At 44.5% G+C, this 24,816-nt stretch overlaps 3 protein-coding genes across 4 annotated transcripts in view; 1 reads left to right on the top strand and 2 right to left on the bottom strand.

The window, feature by feature from the left end:
- The window catches only part of LOC144697392 (uncharacterized), a 558,602-nt gene that overhangs the window by 31,798 nt on the left and 501,988 nt on the right, over window positions 1-24,816 (bottom strand). The gene's annotated exons all lie outside the window — the stretch shown is intronic.
- Window positions 1-24,816, bottom strand: part of LOC144697062 (uncharacterized) — a 464,933-nt gene that overhangs the window by 297,959 nt on the left and 142,158 nt on the right. The gene's annotated exons all lie outside the window — the stretch shown is intronic.
- On the top strand, window positions 952-18,890 carry LOC144697357 (uncharacterized). Of its 2 annotated transcripts, XR_013580334.1 has the most exons (3): window positions 952-1,040; window positions 7,279-7,350; window positions 17,207-18,890. XR_013580334.1 is itself a non-coding variant. In XM_078569350.1 (2 exons), the coding sequence occupies exon 2, from the start codon at window positions 5,139-5,141 to the stop codon at window positions 5,442-5,444; it is 306 nt and encodes a 101-aa protein (XP_078425476.1). In that variant the 5' UTR covers window positions 952-1,040; window positions 4,131-5,138; the 3' UTR covers window positions 5,445-6,444. The 2 variants fall into 2 exon arrangements, 1 of the variants encoding a protein (XP_078425476.1); XM_078569350.1 differs by lacking the exons at window positions 7,279-7,350; window positions 17,207-18,890 and adding an exon at window positions 4,131-6,444.

The raw sequence follows: 24,816 nt of genomic DNA, 5'->3' as shown, positions 1-24,816 counted from the left end.
CATCGCACCATCTCCACCATTCCCTTCCTACACTCTCATTTACTTCCTCTCCTTTGCTCTGACTGGGTTCAATTCTCAAGCCATTGTGTGCAAAGTGAGAACAAAATCAATGAATCAATCATTTTCTCTCCTGGTCACTGGGACCCTGAAGCCCCGCCCACTCCGTTGCCTCACCAAAATGGCCGCACATAAAGCATAAAGTCTCGGAGCTGCAAAACGTGGGACCTGCAGGTTCTTATTGGAGGTTTGGGGCCTCCAGCGGGTGTTTCTGAATCCTCCCCGCCCACCTCCCAGGGTTTCCTTCCTTCCCACAGATCAGATTCCTCATTGATTTGAGCCCAAAGTGTAATCGCTTATTTATTGTCCCCCCTCCCCCATCCTCTGATGTGAACCATCCTCCACTCGCTGACCCAGGATGGCGGCCGTTAACCTGGGCCTGTTCCCGGGAGGGAGAAGCCCAGCAGCTGCAAACCAGGAGCTGACAATTATTCCTCAGGGTTTGCGGATCCATAAAGTGTTTCCAAATCCTCCCCATCCAGCCGCCAGCTCCATCGCTCCCTCCCTCCGGGCCTGTCACCGCGGGGTAAACACGAGGCCTGGGGCCTACCCCAGAAGTTGATCCAGTTCCCAGTCCAGCCGCGGTTTCCATTCCTACCCTGTGCTCATAATCTCCTCCCGCCTCCCGAACCGTCCGCTCCTCCTCAATCTGTCACCATGACTGACACTGAGCATGCTCAGAGCGCACACCACACTGCACCTGCGCACTGGGAGCCGGGCTCACCGGTCGCCGCCAGCTTGGGAGAGGAGCGAGTCTGTTCAGGGAGCCCGGCGTATGGGCGGCCATCTTGGTGAAGGCAGGGGAGAGAAGGGGGTGGCTTCCTCCCCGGTTATAAGCCCGGGTTACCCGGGCAACCGGCCGCCGCCATCTTGCGCTGAGTGTTTTCCATCCGGGTCTTTAGTGAAGGAATGGACAATGAGCTGGAGTCAGTTTGAAAACTGTTCAGAGGAAGGTCTGAAATCAGATTTACATCCAGATACCTGTAAGGACAATAAAGTTTCCATCAATTATGTGTTTAAAATGAAATCAGAATGCTGAAAATACTCAGTTCTGAAGAAGAATCATATTGGATTGGAAATGTTAAATCAGTTTCTCTCTCTTCACAGAAGCTGCCAAACCTGCTGAGGATTTCCAGAACTTTCTGTTTTTATTTCAGATTTCCAGCATTCACAGTATTTTACTAAAATTATGTTTTTCTAAAAATTTGTTTATGACTAGTTAAGAGTAAAATAATTGTTACCATTTAAATGTACAAATCAGTGATATTTATTTGTGTAACTGAGACTAGGCTGTTCAGGAACAATGTCAGAAATCACTTGACAGAAAATATAGTGGAAACCTGGAAATCTTGAGATTTCGTCAGTTAACGATTTAAAAACTGAGATTACTGGACATTTGTGAGGCACGAGTATTAAGGGTTACGGAATCAAGGCACGTGGGTGGATTTAATGTAGAAATCAGGCACCTAAACACTGGAGCTCAATGTCTGAAGTGGACTGATTCTGGTTTTGCTTTGAAGGTGGTGTAGGTTTCCTGTCTGTTCTGTTGATTATATCCACGCCCATGGGTAATTTTCTCAAGGTGAGATGCAGAGAGGAAAATGGAGAATGGGGCTGGTGCAATGACGCAGCCTTGTCTGATCCCATTCTTCACTGAGATAGGGTCTGTGGTGGTTCCGTTGATGAGGATCACGGCTGTCATATCATCATGGAGTAGGCAGAGGATGGTGGCAAATTTCTGAAGACAGCAACATTTGAGGAGGATATGGATAAAATGTGAAGTTTGACAATGTAAAAGGCTTTAGTGAGGACAAAAAAGGCTAAGGACAGCGTTTGGTGCTGTTCCTTGCAATTTTCTTGGGTTTGCTGTGCAGTGAAGTTCACTTCTCTGGTGCCTTTCGATGGGGGAAAACCGCACTGTGAATCTGGAAGGAGCTCTTTGGCCACTAAGAGAAGGTGATTGGGGAGAATCCTTGTAATAATTTTCCCTGTGGCAGGCAGCAGGGAGACTCCTCTGTAATTACCGCAATCAGACTTGTCTCCCTTCCTGAATATCTTCACAATCAGTGTCCCAGAGATTCCCCAACATGGACTCTTTGCTGATGAGGGATATGAGGTTGTGCAGCCAGGCCAGGAGTGTAACTCCACCGTGTTTCAGAATTCCGGCTGGGATTCCATCTGCTCCAGAGGTCTTCTTGTTTTTCAGCTGTCAAATGGCTTTTTCATTTTCATGCTGGACTGTGGTAGCACCAAGACTGAGCCAAACGGGGTCTTGAGGAATGGAGTTGAGGACCTCGAAGTCAAAGACAGAGTCTTGGTTGAGGAGTTCTTCAAAATGTTCTCTCCAGTGGCACTGGCTGACCCTCTGTCCTTGATGAGCTCCCTCCGTGCTTGGCTGTCAGTGAGGTTGGCCCTTAAGTGCTTGAGCCATAGATTGTCTTGACAGCGCTAGGAAACCACAAATGTTGTTTCTGTCCACGAGTTGTTGGATCTCCTGTGCACTTTCTACCCACCATCTGTTCTTTGTCTTTTGGGTTTTTACCACCTACCAGTCCCAGTCCCGCACCCACCCCCCAGCCCCCAGTGCCCCCTGCTCCATTGATTAAGAATAATGATGAAACCATGGAAAATTTGGACCATTTTCTGTATCTTGGGAGCTTCAACTCGATGAAGGCAGACATAGACGACAACATTCCTCATCGCCTCCAGTGTTCCAGCTCAGCCTTCGGCAAAATGAAGAACAGACTATCTGAGGACCAGGATGTCAAACCTGGGACTCAGGTCATGGGTTACTGGGAAGCAGTGATCCCTGTGCTCCTACAGGCTCCAGAGACTTGGACAACCTACATCATGTACCTCAGAGCACTGGAGAAGTACCACCAGCGATGCCTTCACAAGATCCTCTAAATCCAGTGGCAAGAAAGGCAGTCCAACAGCAGCGTCCTCTCCCAAGCCACCTCGCCTGGCATTGAGGGGCTGATCACTCAAAACCACCTCTGCTGGGTGGGACGTTTGTTCGTATTCTGGAGACCAGACTCCCAAAGCAACTGTTCTACTTGGAACTCAGTCACAGCAGGAGACTCCCAGGAGGACAGCGGAAAAGCTTTAGAGAATGATGTGATTGCACTGGAGAGAGTGCAGAGGAGATTCACTGGGACATTGCCTGGGCTGGTGCGTTTCAGCTATGAAGAGAGACTAGATAGGCGGGGATTGTTTTCCTTAGAGCAGAGAAGGCTGAGGGGGACCTGATTGAGCTGTACAGAGTTATGAGGGGCACGGATAGGAAGAAACTTTTCCCCTTAGTGGAGGGGTCAGTAACCAGGGGGCATAGATTTAAGGTGATGGGCTGAAGGTTTAGAGGGGATTTGAGGAAAGTATTTTCACTCAGAGGGTGGGGGCATCTGCAACTCACTGCCTGAAAGGGTGGTAGAGGCAAGAAACCTCACAACATTTAAGAAGTATTGAGATGAACACTTGAAATGCCATAGCATACAAGGCTATGGGCCAAGTGCTGGAAAATGGGATTAGAGCAGATAGATACTTGATGACCGGCACGGAAGATCAAGCATTGAACTTATCAGCCATCTCAGAACCCAACAAATCAGAGTGGAAACAAGTCACCTTCAAACCTGAGGGAATAGGCAGTTTGGGCAGATCAGGGAGGTGGGCCTCCCTTCCTGGTGACAAGCCCTGGTTACTCCAGCTGCTGGTTCCCATTTGAGTTAGGACGGCAGGGCTTGTTCAGCCAGCAGGGTGCATGTGCAGCCATCTTGGTGAAGGGCCATCGAGTAGGCAGGCTTTCCGGGTCCCAGTGACCAGGAAAGAAAATTATTGACTCATTGATTTTATTCTCAGTCTGCAAACAGGGAGTAGCGAACTGAACCAAGACAGAGTAAAGAGAGAGAGAAAACTGGGAATGGAAGAAAGAAACTTAACTGGATTCTGTGCAGGCAAGAGACAGTGTGTGTGAGATGTGGAGCAAAAATGAAAAATGTTCCACAGAAACTAGAACTGTCAGTTCTGAATTTCTATCCTGGACTTACAGCGATGACATTTGTAAACTCCTTTCACAGGGCATTAGAAAGGGAGGATTTACAGACAGGAAGCTCAAACCAAACATCACGTCAAGATCTGACAGAACCACTCGATGCATCTGGACCTGAATATCATTGGCCTTTAAATGTGAAGGAGAAATATTTGTCTGTTCTGTCTGTGGGAAAAGATTTCAAACATCAGTGTGACTGGAAAAACACTGAGACACACACACCCGAGTGAGAGTGTTCCAGTGCACAACTGTGGAAAGAGCTTTAACCAGTTGGCCTGAGAAAGCATCGCATTGTTCACAGTGGGAGAAACTGTATATGTGTTGTGTGTGTGGACGTGGCTTCAACTAATCATCCAACCTGGAGAGACACATGGACACGGGGACCATCGAAAAACTGGAAATGTGAGGACTGTGGGAAAGGATTCAATTATCCATCCCTTCTGGAAATCCATCGACGTAGCCACATTAGGGCCGGCACCATGGAGAAACCGTGGAAATGTGAGGACTGTGGTAAAGGATTCTATTATCCACATCAGCTGGAAATGCATCGACGCAGTCACACTGGGGAGAAGCCGTTCATCTGTTCCGTGTGTGGGAACGGATTTACTTGAACATCCTGCCTCATGTTACACCAGCAAATTCACACTGAAGAGAGGACATTCAGCTGCACATACTGTGGAAAGAGGTTCAGGCGGTCATCCCATCTCACTGCACACCAGCAACTTCACACTGGGGAGAGGCAGTTCACCTGCTCTGTGTGTGGGAAGGGATTCACTCATTCATCCGGTCTTCAGTTGCACCAACAAATTCACACTGAAGAGAAGCGATTCAACTGTACTTCCTGTAGAAAGAGGATCAGGCATTCATCTGCTCTTGTTGAACACCAGCGAGTTCACATTAGGGAGAAGCCGTTCACATTAGGGAGAAGCCATTCACCTGCTCTGTGTGTGGGAGGAGATTTGCTCGGTCATCCACCCTGCTGTCACACCAGCAAATTCACACTGGGGAGAGGCCGTTTTACTGCACTTGCTGTGGAATGAGGTTCAGGCGTTCAGCCAACCTCGATTCACATAAGCGAGTTCACACTGGGGAGAGGCCGTTCACCTGCTCTGTGTGTAGGAAGGGATTCACTCAGTCATCCACCCTGTTGACACACCAGCGAGTTCACACTGGGGAGAAGCCATTCATCTGCACTTCATGTGGGAAGAGTTTCAGGCTGTCATCCACCCTCACTGCTCACCAACGCACACACACTGGGGAGAAGCCATTCGCCTGCTCCACGTGTGGGAAGAGATTCACTCAGCCTGGCAGCCTGCTGAGACACCAGCGAGTTCACAAGTGACTGCAAGGATTGGATTCTGCTATTATTGCTGCTGTTAATCACGTCCAGGACTGATAGTCTGACAATATCTGGCTTGTTTCTGTTGATGTTAACAACCCTTTCACTGGCTGGAGTTTAATACTCTGGAAATATCACTGATTTTCGGGGCTGTAGTGTCCCTTTTTAAAAACACCATCTGTGATCTTTCCCCTTAATTCAAGAACCTTCAACAGGAACTCATTTACAATAAAATTATGAACTTTTACTTCAATCTTAAATTGGTCTTTGCAAATTCAGTGTCTGACAGGTTCCACTGATTAACATCTCCAATTAGAAAGTGCGAATTAATCTTTGCTGACAATCAGGATCAGTTCCACAGGACATATGTGATACAAACATTTTGGAAAAACAAAGGTGACAGAGGAGATTGCAACAAACTACAGGGACATCTCACTCCTTAGTGTCACTGGGAAGGTCTTTGCTGGGGTTATGCTAAATGATTTCATCTACTTGCAGACTGAGTGTATCCAGAAGCACAGAGCTGGCAGATCTACAGTGAATGTGATCTTCTCCAGATGCCAGCTATAAAAGAAGTGTAGAGAACAGGATATACCTCTTTACCTTACAGTGTAGATCTCAGGAAAGCATTTGGCACCCTCAGCAGGGCAGGACTTGACAAGAGTTTGTAGAAAATTGACTGTCCACCAAAGCTGCTCAGTCTCAGCCACTCCTTTCATGGCAACATGCAGTGTCCTGATTATTGATGCCATACGACTCTGATTATTAATTGAAATAATTCTGATTATTAATTAGCATCTTGATAAGTGCAATAATTTTCTGGTTATTGAAGCAGTAGGCAGCTGATTATTAATGCGATTGGAACTGTAATTAATGCTGATTATTAATGTATTAGGATGATGATTATTTATACAATGAGATCCTGATTGTTGATGCAATGGCCACCAGAATATTAATGTAATAATATCCTGATTATTAATGTGTTGAGATCCTGAATATTAAAGTAATTGGACTCTGATCATTAATTTAATAGGAACCTGAGCATTGATGTAATAGGATCCTTATTTTGATGCAGTAGGATTCTGATTATTAATGTAAGTGTCCTGATTGTTAAACACATTATGATCCCGATTATTAATACATTACGATCCTGATTATTGAAGAAATCGACTTTCCAGAAAAAAGTGAACGCCGAACTTTTCACAAGTGTTTTTTGCAGCAACAATTGGGCCTCAGAGAGTCGCCCATTAGGCCACACCCACTAACAAAACAAAAACCGTGAGGATTTAAAGGGGCCTCGCAGCTGTCAGGAAACAATTGGAGCTCCACAGCAGCCATTGCTGCCTCGGAGCTCACAAGCTCAAAATCTTGTCTCATACCCCATTGTGGTCATGACCCTCAGTTTGGGAAACCCTCACTTACACTGAGACTATAAAATGGGAACTGGCTTTGAAAGCTCTTGTCACAGTCGAAGCATTTAAACTTTCTCCAGTATGAACTCATTGTGTTTAGAGGCTGGATGACCGAGTGAATCCCTTCCCCCGTGTGTAGCAGGTGAACAGCCTCTCCCCAGTGTGCAGGCACTGATGACTTTCCAACTCAAATGAGTAATTAATCCCTTCCACTCTCCCCGCATTAACACGGTTTCTTCCCAGTGTGACTGAGCTTGTGTCTTGACGGGCCAGATGATCGGCTGAATCCTCGTCAAGGAATATGGGTTAAGAGTGGGGCAGTGGGATTAACCGGATTGCTCTTTGAAAGAGCCAGTACAGATTCGATGAGCCAAGTGGCCTCCTTCTGTGCTGTACTATAATGAGATCATGTGATTCTATTACAGGATAATGATTCATAATAAACACCATATGATCGAATCATAGAGCTGACAAGGTGGCCATTCCACACAAATAAGGCAAGCATTTCACATCTGATTCAGGTCACTGTGTTTATGCATAAATACTATTTGTAAATTTGTTGCTAAAAATGTCTGCAGAAGGTTTGGGTGGAATGTAGGAATTGAACCCACATTCACAGATCCAAAGCCTCGGCCTCTGGAATACTAGTCCAGTGACGTTATCACTGTGACACCATCTGCCCTACGTTTAGGGTGAGAACACATACGGGCAGCAGAGTTTTGGATGATCTCGTTTCCAGGTTGTTGCCGGGGTGGGGTGGGGTGGCAGGGCAGGGTGAATGTGAGAGGCTGGTCAGGAATGTATTAGAATAGTCAGGTCATGGGTATGAGGCGAATTTCAGCAACAGATGAGCTGGGGTAGGGTGGAGACGGGTGACGTTACGGAGGTGGAAATATCTGGTATTAATTATAGTGTGGATATGTGGCTGGAAAGTCATCTTGGGATCAAATATGACACCAAGATTGTGAAGAGTGTGGTTCAGCCTCAAACATTTCCCAGGGAGAGGGATGGACTCGGTAGTTAGGGAACAGAATTTGTAGTGGTGACCGAAGACAATGGCTTTGGTCTTCCCAATTTTTAATTGGAAGAAATTTCTGCTCATCCAGTACTGGATGTCGGATAAACAGTTTGATAATTTAGTAACAGTGGAGGAATGGAGAGGGATGTTGGGGACGTAGTACTGGATATTGTCAGTGTACATGGGAAAACTAACACAATGTTTTTGGATGATGTCGCCTGGTGGCAGCATGTAGATGAGAAATAGTAGGGTCCAAGAATAGATCCTTGGGGAAAACCAAGTTCAAGGACGTTGGAGAAGAAAGGGAGTGGTAACAGATGGTGTGGTAGTTTGCAAGGGAGGTGGGGTGAAGGGTTTTTTTCAGGAAGGGTAAGGGTGAGAGGGGCATAACCAGAAGAGAGAGAGCACTGTTGACAATATCAGCAACACAGGGAAGATGGATGGTCAGCAGTTTGGCAGGAATAGAATCGAGGGACCGGGAGGTGGGTCTCCTACACAAGAAGAGCTCTGACCGGGCATGATGGGAAATAGGAGAGGAACTGTGAGTTCAGGGCTCGGACAAGGGGGAACTTTAGAGACAGTTTGGCCCTGTGGCATAGTGGCAGGGAGGGGAGTAGCAGAGGCAGGTGAAAGGATTGTCTCAATCTTAGTGACAAAGAAGCTCCATGAGCTCCTCAAACTTGTGGTTGTTGGTAAGGATGGAGGAGACAGAGGAGAGGGAGAGCCCTTCAAAAGGAATTAACTTATATATTAGTGACATTAAAGGGGGAGGCAGTGGTGTAGTAGTATCGTCATTGGATGAATAATCCTGAGACCAGCTGGTAATGGTCTGGAGACCTAGGTTCAAATCCCACGACGGTATATGGTGAAATTTAAATTCAATAAAAACCTGGAACAAAAAGTTTAATGATGACCATAAATTGATTGTTGTAAAAACCCATCTAGTTCACTAATGCCCTTTAGGGAAGGAAATTTGCCGTCCTGACCCGGTCTGGTCTACCAGACCCAAAGCACTGTGGTTTATTTTTATATGGCCCAGCAAGACACTCGGTTGTATCAAACCGTTATGATGTCTGTAAGGAAAGAAACTGAACCTACGTCACATGGACTGCAGCGGTTCAAGAAGGCAGCTCACCACCTTCTCAAGGGCAATTAGGGGTGGGCAATAAATGCTGGCCTAGCCAGCGAGGCCCACATCCCATGAATGAACAAAAAAAGATTCAACACAATGCATGTTTAGTACAAAGCTGATTTATTTTTCTCTTGTCAACAATATTTTCCCCTATAACTGGTCTGGGATTTATTAACATGAATAGGAACAGACACCAGTGAACATAGTTCAGTCCTGGATGTGATTAACAGCAAAATCTAATCATTGTAGTTACTTGTGAACTCGTTGATGCTTCAGTAGGTGGGATGTCTGAGCGAATCCCTTCCCACACTCGGAGCAGGTGAACGGCCTCTCCCCGGTGTGAATTCGCTGGTGTACAGTGAGTTGAGATGATTTCCTGAACCTAGTCCCACAGTGAGAGCACCTGAACGTCCTCTCGTCAGTGTGAACATGTTGATGCGACATCAATTCCCAGGAAGTTTTATAGCATTTCCCGCAGTCTGGACATTTTAAAGGTCTCTCGTCAGTGTGAACTCGCTGGTGTTTCAGCAGGGTGGATGATTGAGTGAATCCCTTCCCACATTTAGAGCAGGTAAATGGCTTCTCCCCAGTGTGAAGTCGCTGGTGTACAATGAGTTGAGATGATCGCTTGAATCCAGTCCCGCAGTGAGAGCACCTGAACGGTCTCTCGTCAGTGTGAACACGTTGATGGGACATCAGTTCCCCAGAACTTTTAAAGCACTTCCTGCCGTCCAGACATTTAAAAGTGAAATTTCGTCCTCACAGAATCACACAGTGCAGAAGAGGCCCTTTAGCCCATTGAGTCTGCACCGACACATGAGAAACACCTGACCTACCTACCTAATCCCATTTACCAGCACTTGGCCCATAGCCTTGAATGTTATGACATGCCAAGTGCTCATCCAGCTACTTTTTAAAGGATGTGAGGCAACCCGCCTCCACCACCCTCCCAGGTAGCACATTCCAGACCGTCACCATCCTCTGGGTAAAAAAGTTTTTCCTCACATCCCCCCTAAACCTCCTGCCCCTCACCTTGAACTTATGTCCCCTTGTGACTGACCCTTCAACTAAGCTGCTCCCTATCCACCCTGTCCATGCCCCTCATAATTTCTCCTCATCTCAGTCCTCAGTGGCTTGCCCCTTACTTTGAAATTGTGTCTCTTAGTTCTAGACTCCCCAACCAGGGGAAACATCTTACCTGCATCTCTACCCTGTCTATTCCTTTAAGTATTTTGTAGGTTTCAATGAGATCACCTCTCATTTTTTGAAACTCTCGAGAATACAGGCCCATTTTCCCCAAGGTCTCCTCATAAGATAGTCCCGCCATCTCCGGAACAAGTCTGGTGAACCGTTGTTGCACTCCCTCTATGGCAATAATATCCTTTCTGAGGTAAGGTGCCAAAACTGCACACACTACTCCAGGTGCAATCTAACCAAGCTTCTATATAAGTGAAGCAAGACTTCACTACTCCTGTACTCAAATCCTCTTGCGATAAAGGCTAACATTCCGTTAGCTGCATCTGCATGTTAGCTTTCAGTGACTTACGGACAAGGACACCCAGGTCCCTTTGTGCATCTACACTTTCTAATCACATACCATTTAGGAAATGCTCTACACATCTGTTCCTTCTACCAAAGTTGTTAACCTCACATTTTTCCACATCATATTCCATCTGCCATATTCTTGCCCACTCAGTCTGTCCAAATCCTCTTTTTTTATTCGTTCATGGGATGTGGGCATCACTGGCCAGGCCAGCATTCATTGCCCATCCCTAATTGCCCTAGTTCAGAGGGCATTTAAGAGTCAATCACATTGTGGGGTCTGGAGTCACATGTAGGCCAGATAAGGATGGCAGATTTCCTTCCCTAAAGGGACATTAGTGAACCAGATGGGTCATTACAATATTCAACAATGGTTTCATGGTTTTATCATTTAGGCTTTTAATTCCAGATTTTAACTGAATTCAAATTCTACCATCTGCCATGGCCGGATTCAAACGCAGGTCCCCAGTGCATACCCTGGGTCTCTGGATTACTAGTCCAATGACAATACCACTACGCCATCGCATCCCCTTGTAGCCACTTCACATCTTCCTCACAACACACATTCCCGCCTAGCTTTGTATCATCCATGAACTTGGAAATATTACATTTGGTCCCCATATCAAAATCATTGTGAACAGCTGGGGCCCAAGCACTGATGCTTGAGGTATCCCACAAGTCACAGCTTGCCAATACGAGAATAACCTGCTTATTCCTGCTCTCTGTTTTCTGCCTGTTAGCCAATCCTTAATCCATGTCAGTATATTGCCTCTTATCCCATTTGCTTTTATTTTGCTAATCAACCTCCTCTGGGGCACTTTATCAAATGCCTTCTGAAAATCCAAGTATACCATGCCCATTGACTCTCCTTTATCAATTTTGTTAGTAACATCCTCAAAAAGCTCCAACAAGTTCGTCAAACATAATTTCTCATTCGCAAATCCATGCTGACTATGCCCAATCAGATCATGATTATCTAAGTATCCATTTATCACATCCTTTATAATGGATTCTAGCATTTTCCTTACTACTGATGTGAGGTTAACAGATCTGTAGTCCCCTGTTTTCTTTCTCCCTCCCTTCTTAAATAGTGGGGTGAAATTTGCTACCTTCTAATCTTTAGGAACCAATCCAGAATCTATAGAATTTGGGAAAATGATCACCAGCGCATCCACTATCTCTATAGCAACCTCTTTCAACTCTCTGGGGTGCAGAATATCAGGTCCCAGTGACTTATCAACTTTCAGTCCCGTTAAATTCTTCAATACAATCTTCTGACTTATACCAATTTCCTTCAACTCCTCACTCTCCCTCGTCCCTTGGATCTCTAAATCTGGGAGATTCCCTTTACCTTCCTATGAAAACAGATACAAACCAATCATTTAGCTTCTCTGGCATTTCTCTATTCCCCATTATGAATCCTCCTGACTCTGCCTGTAATGGACCCACATTTGTCTTAGCCAAACGCTTCCTTTTTACATACCTAAGGAAGCTTTTACAGTCCACTTTTATATTTTTTGTTGGTTTGCATTCGTATTCTATTCTCCCTTTCTTTACGAGTTTCTTGGTCTTCCTTTGCTGTATTCTAAAAACCTCCCAAACCTCAGGTTTACTACTCCTTCTGGCAACTTTATAAGCCTTTTCTGTTAGTCTTATGCAATCCTTAACTTCCTTTGTCAGCCACGGTTGACTGACTTTTTGGGTTTTTGCACCTCGAATGAATGCATAGGTGCTGTAAGCTATGTAATGGTTCTTTGAAGACTATCCATTGCCAATGTACAGTCATACCTTTTAATGTATTTTCCCAATCCATCTCAGCCAATTTGTTCCTCCATCCGTCATAATTTCCTTTATTCAACTTTAACACCCTTGCTTCAGAGTGAACTACCTCACTTTCAAACATAATGTGAAATTCTATCATATTGTGGTCACTCATCCCTTAAGGGTCTTTTACAACAAGATTATTAATTAGCCTCTTTTCATTATATAATACCAGATCTGAAATAGCCTGTTCTCTTGTCAGTTCCTCAATATACTGCTCGGGAAAACCATCCCAACACACTCCAGGAACTCGTCTTCCGCAGCTTTAGCGCTCAATTGGTTTACCCGGTCTATATGCAGATTGAAGTCACCCATGATTACTGCATTGCCCATGCTACAAGCTTCTCTCATCTCCTGATTAATACCATGCCCCACATTACCACCACTGTTTGGTGGCCAATAAACAACTCCAATCAATGTCTACTGCCCTTTGCTGTTTCTTAGCTCCACTCAGATTCCACGCATTGTTCTCCCTATCTGAGATCCTCCCTTACTAATGCACTGATCCCATCCCTTATTATCAGCGTAACTCCACCTCCTTTCCCTTCTTGTCTGTTCTTCCTAAATGTCGAATATTCTTGAATATTCAGTTCCCAGTCTTGGTCACCATGCAGCCATGTTTCTGTAGTGGCAATTATATCATACTCATTCACCTCTATTTGTGCCTTTAGATCATCTACCTTATTGCGAATGCTGCGCGGATTCAGGTGGAGTGCCCTTAACTTTGTCTTTTTGACATCATTTCATATTCGAAGCATACTCAAAGCTCTGCTTTGTTTCTCTTGCCTTATGGTCTCAATACTACTTCCTGTTACCAACTTTACTTTCTTCCAATTTGGACCACCCCCCTGACAAGCTTGTTTAAACCCACCCCAACAGCATTAGCAAATCTCCCTGGGTATATCAGTCCCAGTCCTGTTAAAATGTAATCTGTCCAGCTTGTACAGGTCCAACCTGCCCCAGAACTGGTCCCAATGCCTCAGAAATCTGATGCCCTCCCTCCTACACCAATTCTTCAGCCACGTATTTAATTGATCAATCCTCCTATTCCTGTGCTCACTAGCACGTGGCACTGGGAGTAACCCTGAGATTACTGCTCTTGAGCTCCTGCTTTTTAATTTGCTTCCTAACTCCCTGAAATCTACTTTCAGGACCTCATCCCTCTTCCTACCTATGTCATTGGTATCAATGTGGACCACGACTTCCGGCTGATCCCCCTCCCCCCGAAGGATGTCCTGCAGCCACTCCATGACATCCTTCACCCTGGCACCAGGGAGGCAACACACCATCCTCGAGTCACGTTTACTGCCACAGAAACACGTGTCTGATCCCCTGATTATGGAATCCCCTATCACAATTGCCCTTCCATTCTTGGTCCTCCCCATCCCCCGTACAGCTGAATTGCCTGTGGTGCCACAGACTTGGCTCTGGCTGCACTCCCCTGAGAAACTATCGCCCTCATCAGCATCCAAAATGGAAAACCAATTAGCAAGCAGGACAGACTCAGGGGACTCCTGCACTACCTGCCTGGTTCTCTTCGACTGCCTGGTGGTCACCCATTCCCTCTCTGGCTGTACGCTTCTGACCTGCGGTGTGACCACCTCCCTAAACGTGCTATCCATGTAGTCATCTGCCTCGCAGATACACAACAGCGACTCCAGCCGCCACTCAAGTTCTGAAACCCAGAAATTCAGACAATATAAATATTTTTCTTGGTTTGAGTTCACTGTGTGTGAATCCTCCCCTTCGAACCTGCTGTAAAAGGAGTTTCCAAAATCTATCCCTGTCAGTCCATGATGGAAATTCATAACATTCACTTCTCATGCTTCCTGGCCCAGGGTGATCGCATAAGTGCCCTGCTGCACATTGCCTTTTGTCGTCATTAGCAGTCCCTCGATTTGAGGATGACGTCTACTCAGTGTCATGAGTTTCTGCAATGGGTCTTCATCTTGCTGAACAGAGATGTGGGTCTTTGGACACATAGGGCAGAAATTCCCATGAGGCATTGGGATCAGGAGAGCAGGATTTGCTTCATTTTCTTGCCTTCTGTGCACCGCACTGCCTCATCAATAAGACGCTGGGACTTAAAGGGTAATGCAGCTTGATGGTCAAGTTGTCACCATTCTGAACTATGGGGAACAAACTTTTCCGTCTCATTAAAAACATTGCCCCCTACAAAGATGGCGAGCGCACATGCGCCTGCTGCACATTGCCCCCAATAAAGATGGCGACCCGGTCTCTGGAAGCTGTGGCCTCGCTCCATGCAAACGGGGGACCGATAAGATCTTTTTCTGGGTTTGGGCTTGCCCAACATTTTTACGAAGCCTCCCCGCCCAATCGCCGGATCCATCGCTCCCTTTGTCCCGCCATCTCCCTCTTACCGATTGCAGATCTGACGAAGAAGCGTCTCTGCATCGCCATTACCTGCATTGCGTATGCTTCAGTCACAGCCCGGTCCCGCCCCTCATTCACTCCGATTGGTTGGAGGACAAACCGCTCCCTCGCGGTCCTCCAACCCCACCTCTTCTTCTCATTGATGTAGGCTTTTCAGGGATCTTGGGATTCTCTTCAAATCGTTCCAGGGTGTTGTCCCTAAAGGCTAAATACACATTCTATTTTTATATAATTCTCTGCATCCAGGTCCTTTTAAGCAAGCCTCGGAAAATAGGAAATAATGAGTAGTTGCCCAGATTTAAAGTGATTTGCAAAAGAAGCAAACGTGACGTTAGAAAAAACTTTTTCATGAGTGGTTTGCTGGAAATCTGAAATAAAAACAGAAAATGCGAACACAGTTAACGTTTTAAGTCCGTATGACTTCTTAAGCTTTGAAGAAGAATCATACGGACTCAAACATTAACTCAATTTCTTTCTCCACAGATGCTACCAGACCTGTTGAGTTTTACCAGCATTTTCTGTTTTCATTAACCTATTAATGTCTGTTCACAAGTTCTAATCTTATCCTAACTATGACTTGCTAGAACCAATTTTGATTACAGATCATCAATTTTAAAATGTGTTAGTGCCTTTACATGGCTGATCATCCAACTCAATAGCCTGCTGCCGCTTTCTCCCCATATCCTTTGATCCCTTTCGCCCCAAGAGCTACATCTAACTCCTTCTTGAAAACATACAATGTTTTGGCCTCAACTTCTTTCTGTGGTGGTGAATTCCACAAGCTCACCACTCTCTGGGTAAAGACATTTCTCCTCATCTCAGTCCTAAATGGTCTACCCCGTATCCTCAGACTGTGATCCCTGCTTCTGGACTCCCCCGCCATCGGGAACATCCTTCCTGCAACTACCCTGTCTAGTTCTGTTAGAATTTTATAGGTTTCTATGAGATCCCCCCTCATTCTTCTAAACTCCAGCGAATATAATCCTAACTGACTCAATCTCTCCTCAGATGACAGTCCTGCCATCCCAGGAATCAGTCTGGTAAACCTTTGCTGCACTCCCTCAATAACAAGAACATCCTTCCTCAGATAAGGAGACCAAAACTGCATACAATATTCCAGGTGTGGTCTCACCAAGACGCTGTACAATTGCAGCAAGACATCCCTGTTCCTGTACTCGAATCCTCTGGCTACAAAGGCCATTTGCCTTCTTTACCGCCTGCAGTACCTGCATGCTTACCTTCAGCGACTGGTGTATGAGGACACCCAGGTCTCATTACACATTCCCCTCTCTCAATTTATAGCCATTCAGGTAATTATCTGCCTTCCTGTTTCTGCTTACCCCTTTAAATTAAATTAAACCTTTTGGAAGATACTTAATATCAATTACTCTAGCGCCGTTCTCCCCTGCTCCTTCTTGTTACAGAATATAGCCCTTACAAACGATGAACTACAAAATAAGCCCTTAAAAACTATAAGCAATAAAAATAGTAAATACTTACCCGACCGTGCTCACAGTACTCAAAGGATCCCTCGTTCCCTCCTCACCGAACTCCCTCAGTCACCTCTGCTCTTCCAGCTTCTCTTCACCTCCGACTCCTCTCGCGCTTGTCTTCAACTCCCGGCTCCTCTCGCGCTTCTCTTCAACGCCCGGCTCCTCTCGCGCTTCTCTTCAACGCCCGGCTCCTCTCGCGCTTCTCTTCAACGCCCGGCTCCTCTCGCGCTTCTCTTCAACTCCAGGCTCCTCTCGCGCTTTTCAACCCCCGGTTCCTCTCGCACTTCTCTTCATCACCCGGCTCCTCTCGCGCTTTTCAACCCCCGGCCCCTCTCGCTCTTCTCTTCAACTCCCGACTCCTCTCGCGCTTCTCTTCAACTCCCGGCTCATCTCGCGCTTCTCTTCAACTCCCGGCTCCTCCCGCGCTTTTCAACCCCGGCCCCTCTCGCGCTTCTTTTCAACTCCTGATATCTTTCCAGCTGCCGGCTCCAGCAGGAGAGTTTAAAATTGAAAACTGAAATTGTTTCAGAGGTGAGTATTTTTTGACCATTCGTTTACAATTAATAGCTTTTCATGCTCTGCTCTGTTTTCTGTTAGAGGTTCCATGGCTCTGGGGCTGGTGTTACTCCTTTACTGTGGATATGAATCCATGTCCATCCATTGCTCTGTTTCACCTCTGCCCTCCTTGATCACCTCTCTGCCATTGTCTAACTTCCTCTGTCTCTAATAATGAATGTATTTTAGTTAAGTTTCGCATTTTACTGTTCCCTCCGCCAACCATATATAAACGAGGTTTCCACTGCTACCCATCCCCCGACCATGTGCCGCTGGCTTACCAGCTCTTCTGCTTTTGAGCTTATATTGATCATCAAATTTTGCACCATTTTTGTTGCCTGTAATTCATTCCACAGATCCTGAATCATTCATTTTGTTTCTCTCTCTACCGATTCCAGCATATATTGTCAGTCCCAGTTGCCTGTGGAGAAGATGATGTTTGACCTTCTTGAACCGCTGCAGTCCATGTGGTGAAGGTGCTCCCACAATGCTGTTAGGTAAGCAGTTGCAGGATTTTCACCCAGTGATGATGCAGGCAAACACTTCTGTCTCTGATCTACAGACACCACATTCTGAGAAGATTGAATTAAACAGTTAAGTTCCCCCAGGGCTCATGAGTGAGATGGAATGGCAATTATTGGAATTCTCCACTTAGAATAAAAGAGCAAAATCACACCACCAGATGGTAGTTGCAATGACTCGCCCTGGGTATAGTTAATGGAATTTGTCAATCCATCAGGGGGAGATGGTGTAGTTGCAATATCACTGGACCTGTAATCCAGATGTTCAGGCTAATGCTCGGAGACATGGATTCAAATCGCACCATGACTGCTAGTGGAATTTAAAGTCAATTAACTGAATCTTGGGTTCACTGCTGAATCTGCTGTCCTCACCTGGTCTGGCCTACATGTGACTCCACAGCAATGTGGTTGACTCTTAACTGTGTTCTGAAATGGTCTGAGTGCAATTAGGAATGGCCACATTCCATGAAAGAATAATTTTTAAAAAATTGTCATTGTGAAAGTGTCCATGAAACTAGTAAAATGTCTTGGGAGATGTTTGTATTTTTTTTAAAGAAAATTGCATTTATAACCTGGCCACTTTCAGAGGGTGCAAAATTAAAGTGGAGAGGGATATAGAATCTGGATTTAGAAAATATCCGCAAGCTGGATGCAGGTGAACAGAAAGCTGGAGAATCTTTAAAGTCCATGCATGAACTTTTGTTTGAACCATATGTATTTACGACATGCCAATAATTTAGAATTCTATGAGATGAACTGCAGGTGGGGAGGATGAATCAAAGTCAATAGTTATCACCATTTACTGGAAAAGCTTTTACATTTATTCTTGGTGCAGCTCAAGGGTTTGTGTTGCTGATTCTGATAATTCTAGTAGCTTTAGTATGTTATTGACGGAACGTAATAAAGAAATTACGAAAACACAGCTTAGAAATAGCTGGGTTAAGCAGAAATCAGTTTGTGAGAAGTCAATAAGAATATTCCCTTCTCGAGGTGAGGAGATCTGTAATAAATCACTGTCCAATATTCTTATTAAATCTTCAGAAATTCATTATTATAGGATTGACTCGTTCTCTCTTACTTATGAATAAAGCTTCCTGGAATGACAAGCACAGGACAGTGTAAGCCTATTATCTTTGACAAGGACATGTATCTACCACAGAAACTGAAACAAGACAAACTTGGTGGGGTGGGAAATCTCATGACTCATATGTAAACCAACTGCCTGAATAAAGATTAAACAGGATGTCGTAGCAAGCAATGAGCCAGAAAATGACTTAACAGACTTCCAACAGAAATAACAGGGATTTTCTTGAATATCTGTCCCTTGCTAATGGACAAGTGGATAAGTGATTGACATAAGACCCTCAGGAATAAGGTACATGAACGGGCTTTCGAGAGAAAAAATCATTTCAGACAGGAAAGAGCTTCTCAAAATGATGCATGTTGGCTTTGGCCAAACACTTTGGCTCAAGGAGGCTGAGAAACTGTGACCTCCAGCCACAGAGATCAGGATCCCCCTGATCCGTGGCCAGTAAACCATTCCGAGGAGACTGCCACCTCCAGCCACACCTTTTATTTGGAGGAAGTGAGAGGAGTTTAAGGAGGAGTTGTTCAGTGAGAGAACAAGTTCAGCCAGATGGAGGAGAGTAGTGGTGGATGGGGATTGTTCAGGCCTCTGTTCGAGGAAGAGCCTTCCGGCTTAACATTGAGTTCAACAGCTTCAGATCATGAACTCTCTCGTCCACCCCCACCCCCTTTCCGATCCCCCTTTTTCCAATAATTTATAATTTAAAAAATATATTTTTCTTTTCCCACCTATTTTCAAATTTGTTTCGATCTATCATTTTATCTCCACCTTTTAGCCCATTTCGATCCCTTCCCCCCACCCCACTCCCATTAGGGCCATCTGTTATTTGCTTGTCCTGCTTTCTACCCTTAATGTCACTATTAGCATTTAGATAATATCACCACCGTCAACACCTCTTTGTCCTTTTGTCTATGACATCTTTAGCAATCTCTTCTTTGCCTCCACCTATCACTGGCCATCTATCCAGCTCTACCTGTCCCACCCGCCTCAACCTGCTTATATTTCACCACATTTCTACATTTCTTTAGTTCTGATGAAGAGTCATATGGACTCGAAACGTTAACTGTGTTCCTCTCCACAGATGCTGTCAGACCTGCTGAGTTTTTCCAGCTATTTTTGTTTTTGTCTCCTTTGTTTTTGTCTCCTTCTACGTTCTCTGCATCAGCCAACAGTTTTTCTATCCATGGGCCTTTTAATGATCCTAGGTCAAGAATCCAGCTAGAACTTGTTTGTGTGCAAGGTAATTGCGTGGGCCCTGATCTGTGGAGGGATTTGAACAAAATAATGGTAATTTTAAAGGCTGTGGGCATCAGAATTTTACTCCCTGCTGAAGATGAAGAATGCTCCCTTAACTACTGAAAGAGCAGAAAAGTGAAACATTGTCCATCTAAATATTGGAAATAGATTCAAAATGAGGGGGATGTCAAACTCTATACCATTAACAGACATGGAAAGAAGGAAATGAATGACCTTTAGAGATCTACTCCACTTGCGAATCAGTCACCACTCGCCAACACTATTACATTGTCAGAGTTCAGGAGCTCGGAGGGAAAAAAACAATGTGGCCATGAATCTAATTTGGGAAATACAGTTAAAGAAATAGGATTCAATTTATAAACTAAAATATTGAACTTCAAATAAAAATAATTGTTTGCACTTAATATGTTCATATTTCCCAACACCGGTGGGGAGTAGGTGTGGAGAATGTTCACTGTTTTATACTATTCTATTTTTCTATGTTTATGATGCATGACCTTCCCCTCCATTCTGTAACATAGAAGTGGCGAACCATTCTACCCAGAATGCTTCATGTGGGTGAATTCAGCCTATCTCCATCAGAAGGGCCGAAACGCACAGGCGCGGGATGGCCCCTCCCTTCCCTCCGGGAAGGGATCTGCTGGATACAGCCTCTCCCACTTCACAAATATGTGGGGCTTCTTCATATTGCAACATCCCAGCCAATTGGTAGTTGTGAGGTTGCAGGAGAGTTATGCCCTTATTTATAATTCCATAATCCATCTGCCCTATCACATTGGGGATACTACCTGAACTGGGCTCTTTATTAATAATGTTACTCAGGTATGTGTAATGTGTGGAATTATTGGATCAAACTCTATGAGGTACTCTGTGTACTTAACTAACCAGTGAACCCGTAATATCTTTTTCAGCACACAGGTAGATCGATTTTTCCACAGGGATGAAGGTGAGAGAATTATCCACCCTAGGATTCTCAGTGTGGACAGGGTGTGATGTGTTTTGAGACAGGATGTCCCAGTTCTCCACCCTGGGATTCTCAGTATGAACAGGGTGTGATGTGTTTGGAAACAGGATGTCCCAGTTTTCCACACTGGGATTCTCAATATGGACAGGGTGTGATGTGTTTGGAGACAGGATGTCCCAGTTCTCCACCCTGGGATTCTCAGTATGAACAGTGTGGGATGTGTTTGGAGACAGGATGTCCCAGTTCTCCACCTTTAAAGGGACAAGGAGAGGACCAGATGGATAGAATGGTGATGCTTTATGACATCAGTGCAGTGCCTGGGATCTTACCTCCCTGAACCCTGCTCATTATTGGCTGGGAGAGTTTGATGGGACAGTGCAGAGGGAGTTTTACTCTCTATCAAAACCGTGCTGTACCTGCTCTGTGGCACTGTTTGATGTGGTACATTGTGGAAGTTTTTCTCTGTATCTACCCTGGGCTGTACTTGCCCTGGGCATGTTTGATGGGACGATTTAGAGGGAACTTTGTTCAGTATCTAATTCTGACACATGTTGTACCTATCTTGGGAATATTTGATGGGAAAGTGTAGAGAGACATTTACTCTGTTTCTAATACATGTTGTACCTGCCCTGAGTGAATTCCACATTGGAACAGGCACATTAAATTCTCTCACCTTGAGAAATGCTTTAAAAGACTAAAGTAGTTAATTCACAATACATTCCTAATGGAGAGAGACTGTTTAAACATCCTATGTACGGAAAGAAATGAGACACCAGTGAGTTCATCTGTGACTGCAGGTGTTGGATTCTGCTGTTATTCATCTCATTCAGGCCTGGGCCATGTCAGAGTGCCAGTGAACTTGAATTTCTGTGAGTCTTTTAAAATTAATTTTATTGATTTAATTAATTCTTTCATCTCAATGGCATCACAGGAATCAACTTTTATTTACTATTTGTGATTTTCAATGTCGGGGCTTTTTCCCAACATTCCCCGCAGAAGTAAATGTGCCCTATTCACTCTACAGGAGCTCAGTGTGCAGGTGCAGTGCTGGACAGTATCTGAAGCATGCCCAGTGTCGCTTTGATCAGAACCATGCAAGTGCTGGATGCACTCTTCAGGCAGGTGAGTTGACGCAGAGGATCAAGGCTTCAGGAAAAACCTAGTGAAGGCTATAAGGCCTGAATAAGAACCTGCAGGGCCCACGTTTGCCACTCTGGGGCTTTTTCCCAGGAACAGGCCTGGGTTAATGGCTGCCATCCTGCTTCAGTAAGTAGCACAGCAAATGCGTTGCTATTTTGGTGAGGGAACAGGGAGTGGATGAGGCTTCAGGGTCCCAGTGACCGGGAAAGAAAGTTATTGAGTCATTGATTTCAGTACCAGTCTGCACACAACTGAGAACTGAACCCAGCCAGAGTAGAAGGAGAAAACTGGGGGTGGAAGAATGGAATGGTGGAGATAGCACGATGAGTTTGCTTCTCATCACAGGGAGGAAAGCACCAAGACACAAACCCAAGTGAGAGTGTTCCAGTGCACAAGCTGTGGAAAGAACTTTAACCAGTTACACTGCATGAAAAACATCACACCATTCACAGCAGAGAGAAACCGTACACGTGTTTTGTGTGCATGGACCAGGCTTCAACTGGTCATCCAACCTAGAGACACATGGACAAGGACCTAAGGCAGCATGGAGAAAATATGAAAATGTGAGGAGTGTGGGAAGGAATTCAGTTATCCCAGCTGAATGTCATCAGCGAACTCACAGAGGGGAGAGGCCATTCACCTGCCCCATCTGCTGGAAGGGATTCACTCAGTCATCTAGCCTGCTGTTACACCAGCAAGTGCACACAGGTGAGAGGTTATTCATCTGCTGTGTGCAAGGGAAGAGAATCACTCAGTCATTTACCTGCTTCCTGTCTGGAAATAAATCTGCTGATAATGGATCCACCGCTTTTCAGAGATCCTGGGATTCATTTCAAATAATAACAGGACATTGGCCCCTAACAGGCTAAATATACATTGCGTTCTTGCACAATTATCTGTCTCCAGACCCCTTCAAACAAGCTCAGAAAGTAGGAAACGATGTGTTGTTGTTTAATGTTTATTTCTATTACACAAGTGACTACATACTGAGACCATGAGATTACTGGATACTTACGGGAGGACTCATCAGAAAGAGCTGAGAGTCGTTCTAATCTGGTTACTCTGGCCAAAGTTAGACCAGGTCAAGAGTCCCGACCTTTTGTGTATTGAACCATTTTTCTTTTAGTAAGGTGTTGCAAACTTGATAATAAATATCAACATGTTCTGTTTTTGTTTATTAAAATGGAAAAAGTCAATCCAATTAACTCATCTCGTAAATGATTTAATCCTCTTAAGTGAGTCTGTGAGATAATGTCATTCCTTTTCTCATAGTTTGTGCCTGAAAATCTCATATCTTTCTGAGAGATTTAATGTGCGTAAGTGTCTTTACTATTGAGAAACATTTAGTAAGGTTATTAGGATTATTCAGATCTTCCTCACTTGGCCTCCCTCCATCTACATTCCACACCACGAGGCTGAAGAAGATTCTGCCTTTTGTAGCTTCAAAGCTTTTCTCTTGGTCAGTGCAAACATTTCCATTATATTCTTTCTCCTTGTAATCTGCCTTCAAATTCTCTTAATCAACCAGACCGAGTACATTAGGGGAATTAGCATCATCGGTAATACCAGGAAGAATTTAGAGGCAGTGATTATCCAGAAATGTTGTCCTGTATTTCACACGACCTGCCACTGGGACTTATCACCCAGGATAACAATGGGCCACTCAATGTTAATAGTAGGAGGGTGAATTTAACAATTTAACAAGCCATCCTTGACTTTTAGGTAATCTTACCAAATGATCAGGAGGGTGTCTGACGATCTTGGCTTATGACCCCACTGTAATGCCTCAGGTCATGGCCAGACTATTAAATGCAGTTTCCTTAAGAAGTTCAGAGGCAAGGATACTAACATCTTCAACAAAAGGCTAAAAGTTTGCTAGTCTCATCTACACTTTAATTTCTTTCACATAAATGTACATGGATACCAGATTGATCTATTCTATTGAACTATACCCAGGAAGACTAATTCCAATTGCCATTTGGTGCTTTGATTTTCTCTGTCTTTTATTTTAAGTGGGCCATCCCATTAATTACCATTCTATCTCATTCATGAGCCCTGGAGGAACTTTACTGTCTCACTCAATATTCACAGAATATGGTGTTTTTACATCAGGGATAGAAATACTTGCAATCAGCTAAGACCTAATGCCCATATCTCTTGCTCTCAAGCACTTTGTCTTGAAAGATAGCAAGTGGGATAAATCCAAATCTTTAAAAGGCGAAGTCTCTAGTTCAAACTGTCACAGTGGAAAGGATTAACTTCTTCGCTTGTTTGCAGAAAGTTGGAGCAAACGTTCTCAAATGTGCACAATTGTGTCAACTTTGCATAACTTTTCTTTTCAGAGCAAAGATGAACCAAACACCATTTTTGTTTCCTTATTTGACAGATCCTAATTTCTTTTGAAAAAACTATGGAAGAAAGTTCATCAACAAGAATCTGTTGACGCAAAGAATAAACTATTTATTAAACATGAAAAAAATGAACTATATTACACCAGGCAAAAAGGTTGGAATGATCTCAATACCAGCACAAGAAGACAATTCACATTCACACTATTCCTTTACCGCATAAATATCTTTACAGACACATAAACCAGTGAAGAGTTACCACTAGTTTCACACAAAAGCTTCTCACTTGGGACTGGCACTGTTGCAAACAGTTTTCTTCCAGTGAATTCCTGAGCATTCACTCGATGCTTATCACCCAACTTGTATCTCTCCTGGAGACACCCAAAAAATGCACTTGAAATTCATTGTTTCTTCAACTGCAAAGTGAACAAATGAGTTCCCTAAACTCCATCTTCGAGTAGCATCTCTGCTAAACTGATCAATTTACTGAGTTCTATAACTGATTATTCAGTTAACTACTACCCCCAATAGCCTTATAATTTTTCTTATCAGAGAACTTAAAATTCCTGTCCTCTCTCCCTGACACACTTTGAACTCTCAAGGACAGATGCAACCAAAGCAGATTCCATGGATTCCTCAACAACCCACCCAGACGTCTGTCACATTGTGAGTCAACCAATCTCACTGAAAC

This window comes from Cetorhinus maximus, chromosome 23 (assembly GCF_964194155.1).
Source record: "Cetorhinus maximus chromosome 23, sCetMax3.hap1.1, whole genome shotgun sequence".
NCBI lineage: Eukaryota > Metazoa > Chordata > Chondrichthyes > Lamniformes > Cetorhinidae > Cetorhinus > Cetorhinus maximus.
The sequence above is the reverse complement of the archived record's forward strand: the minus strand, read 5'-3'. Positions and strand labels throughout refer to the sequence as shown.

Bases quoted from the DNA above. Each gene is read 5' to 3' on its own strand.
- LOC144697357 (XM_078569350.1), top strand. From the start codon at position 5,139: ATGAGGTTCAGGCGTTCAGCCAACCTCGATTCACATAAGCGAGTTCAC.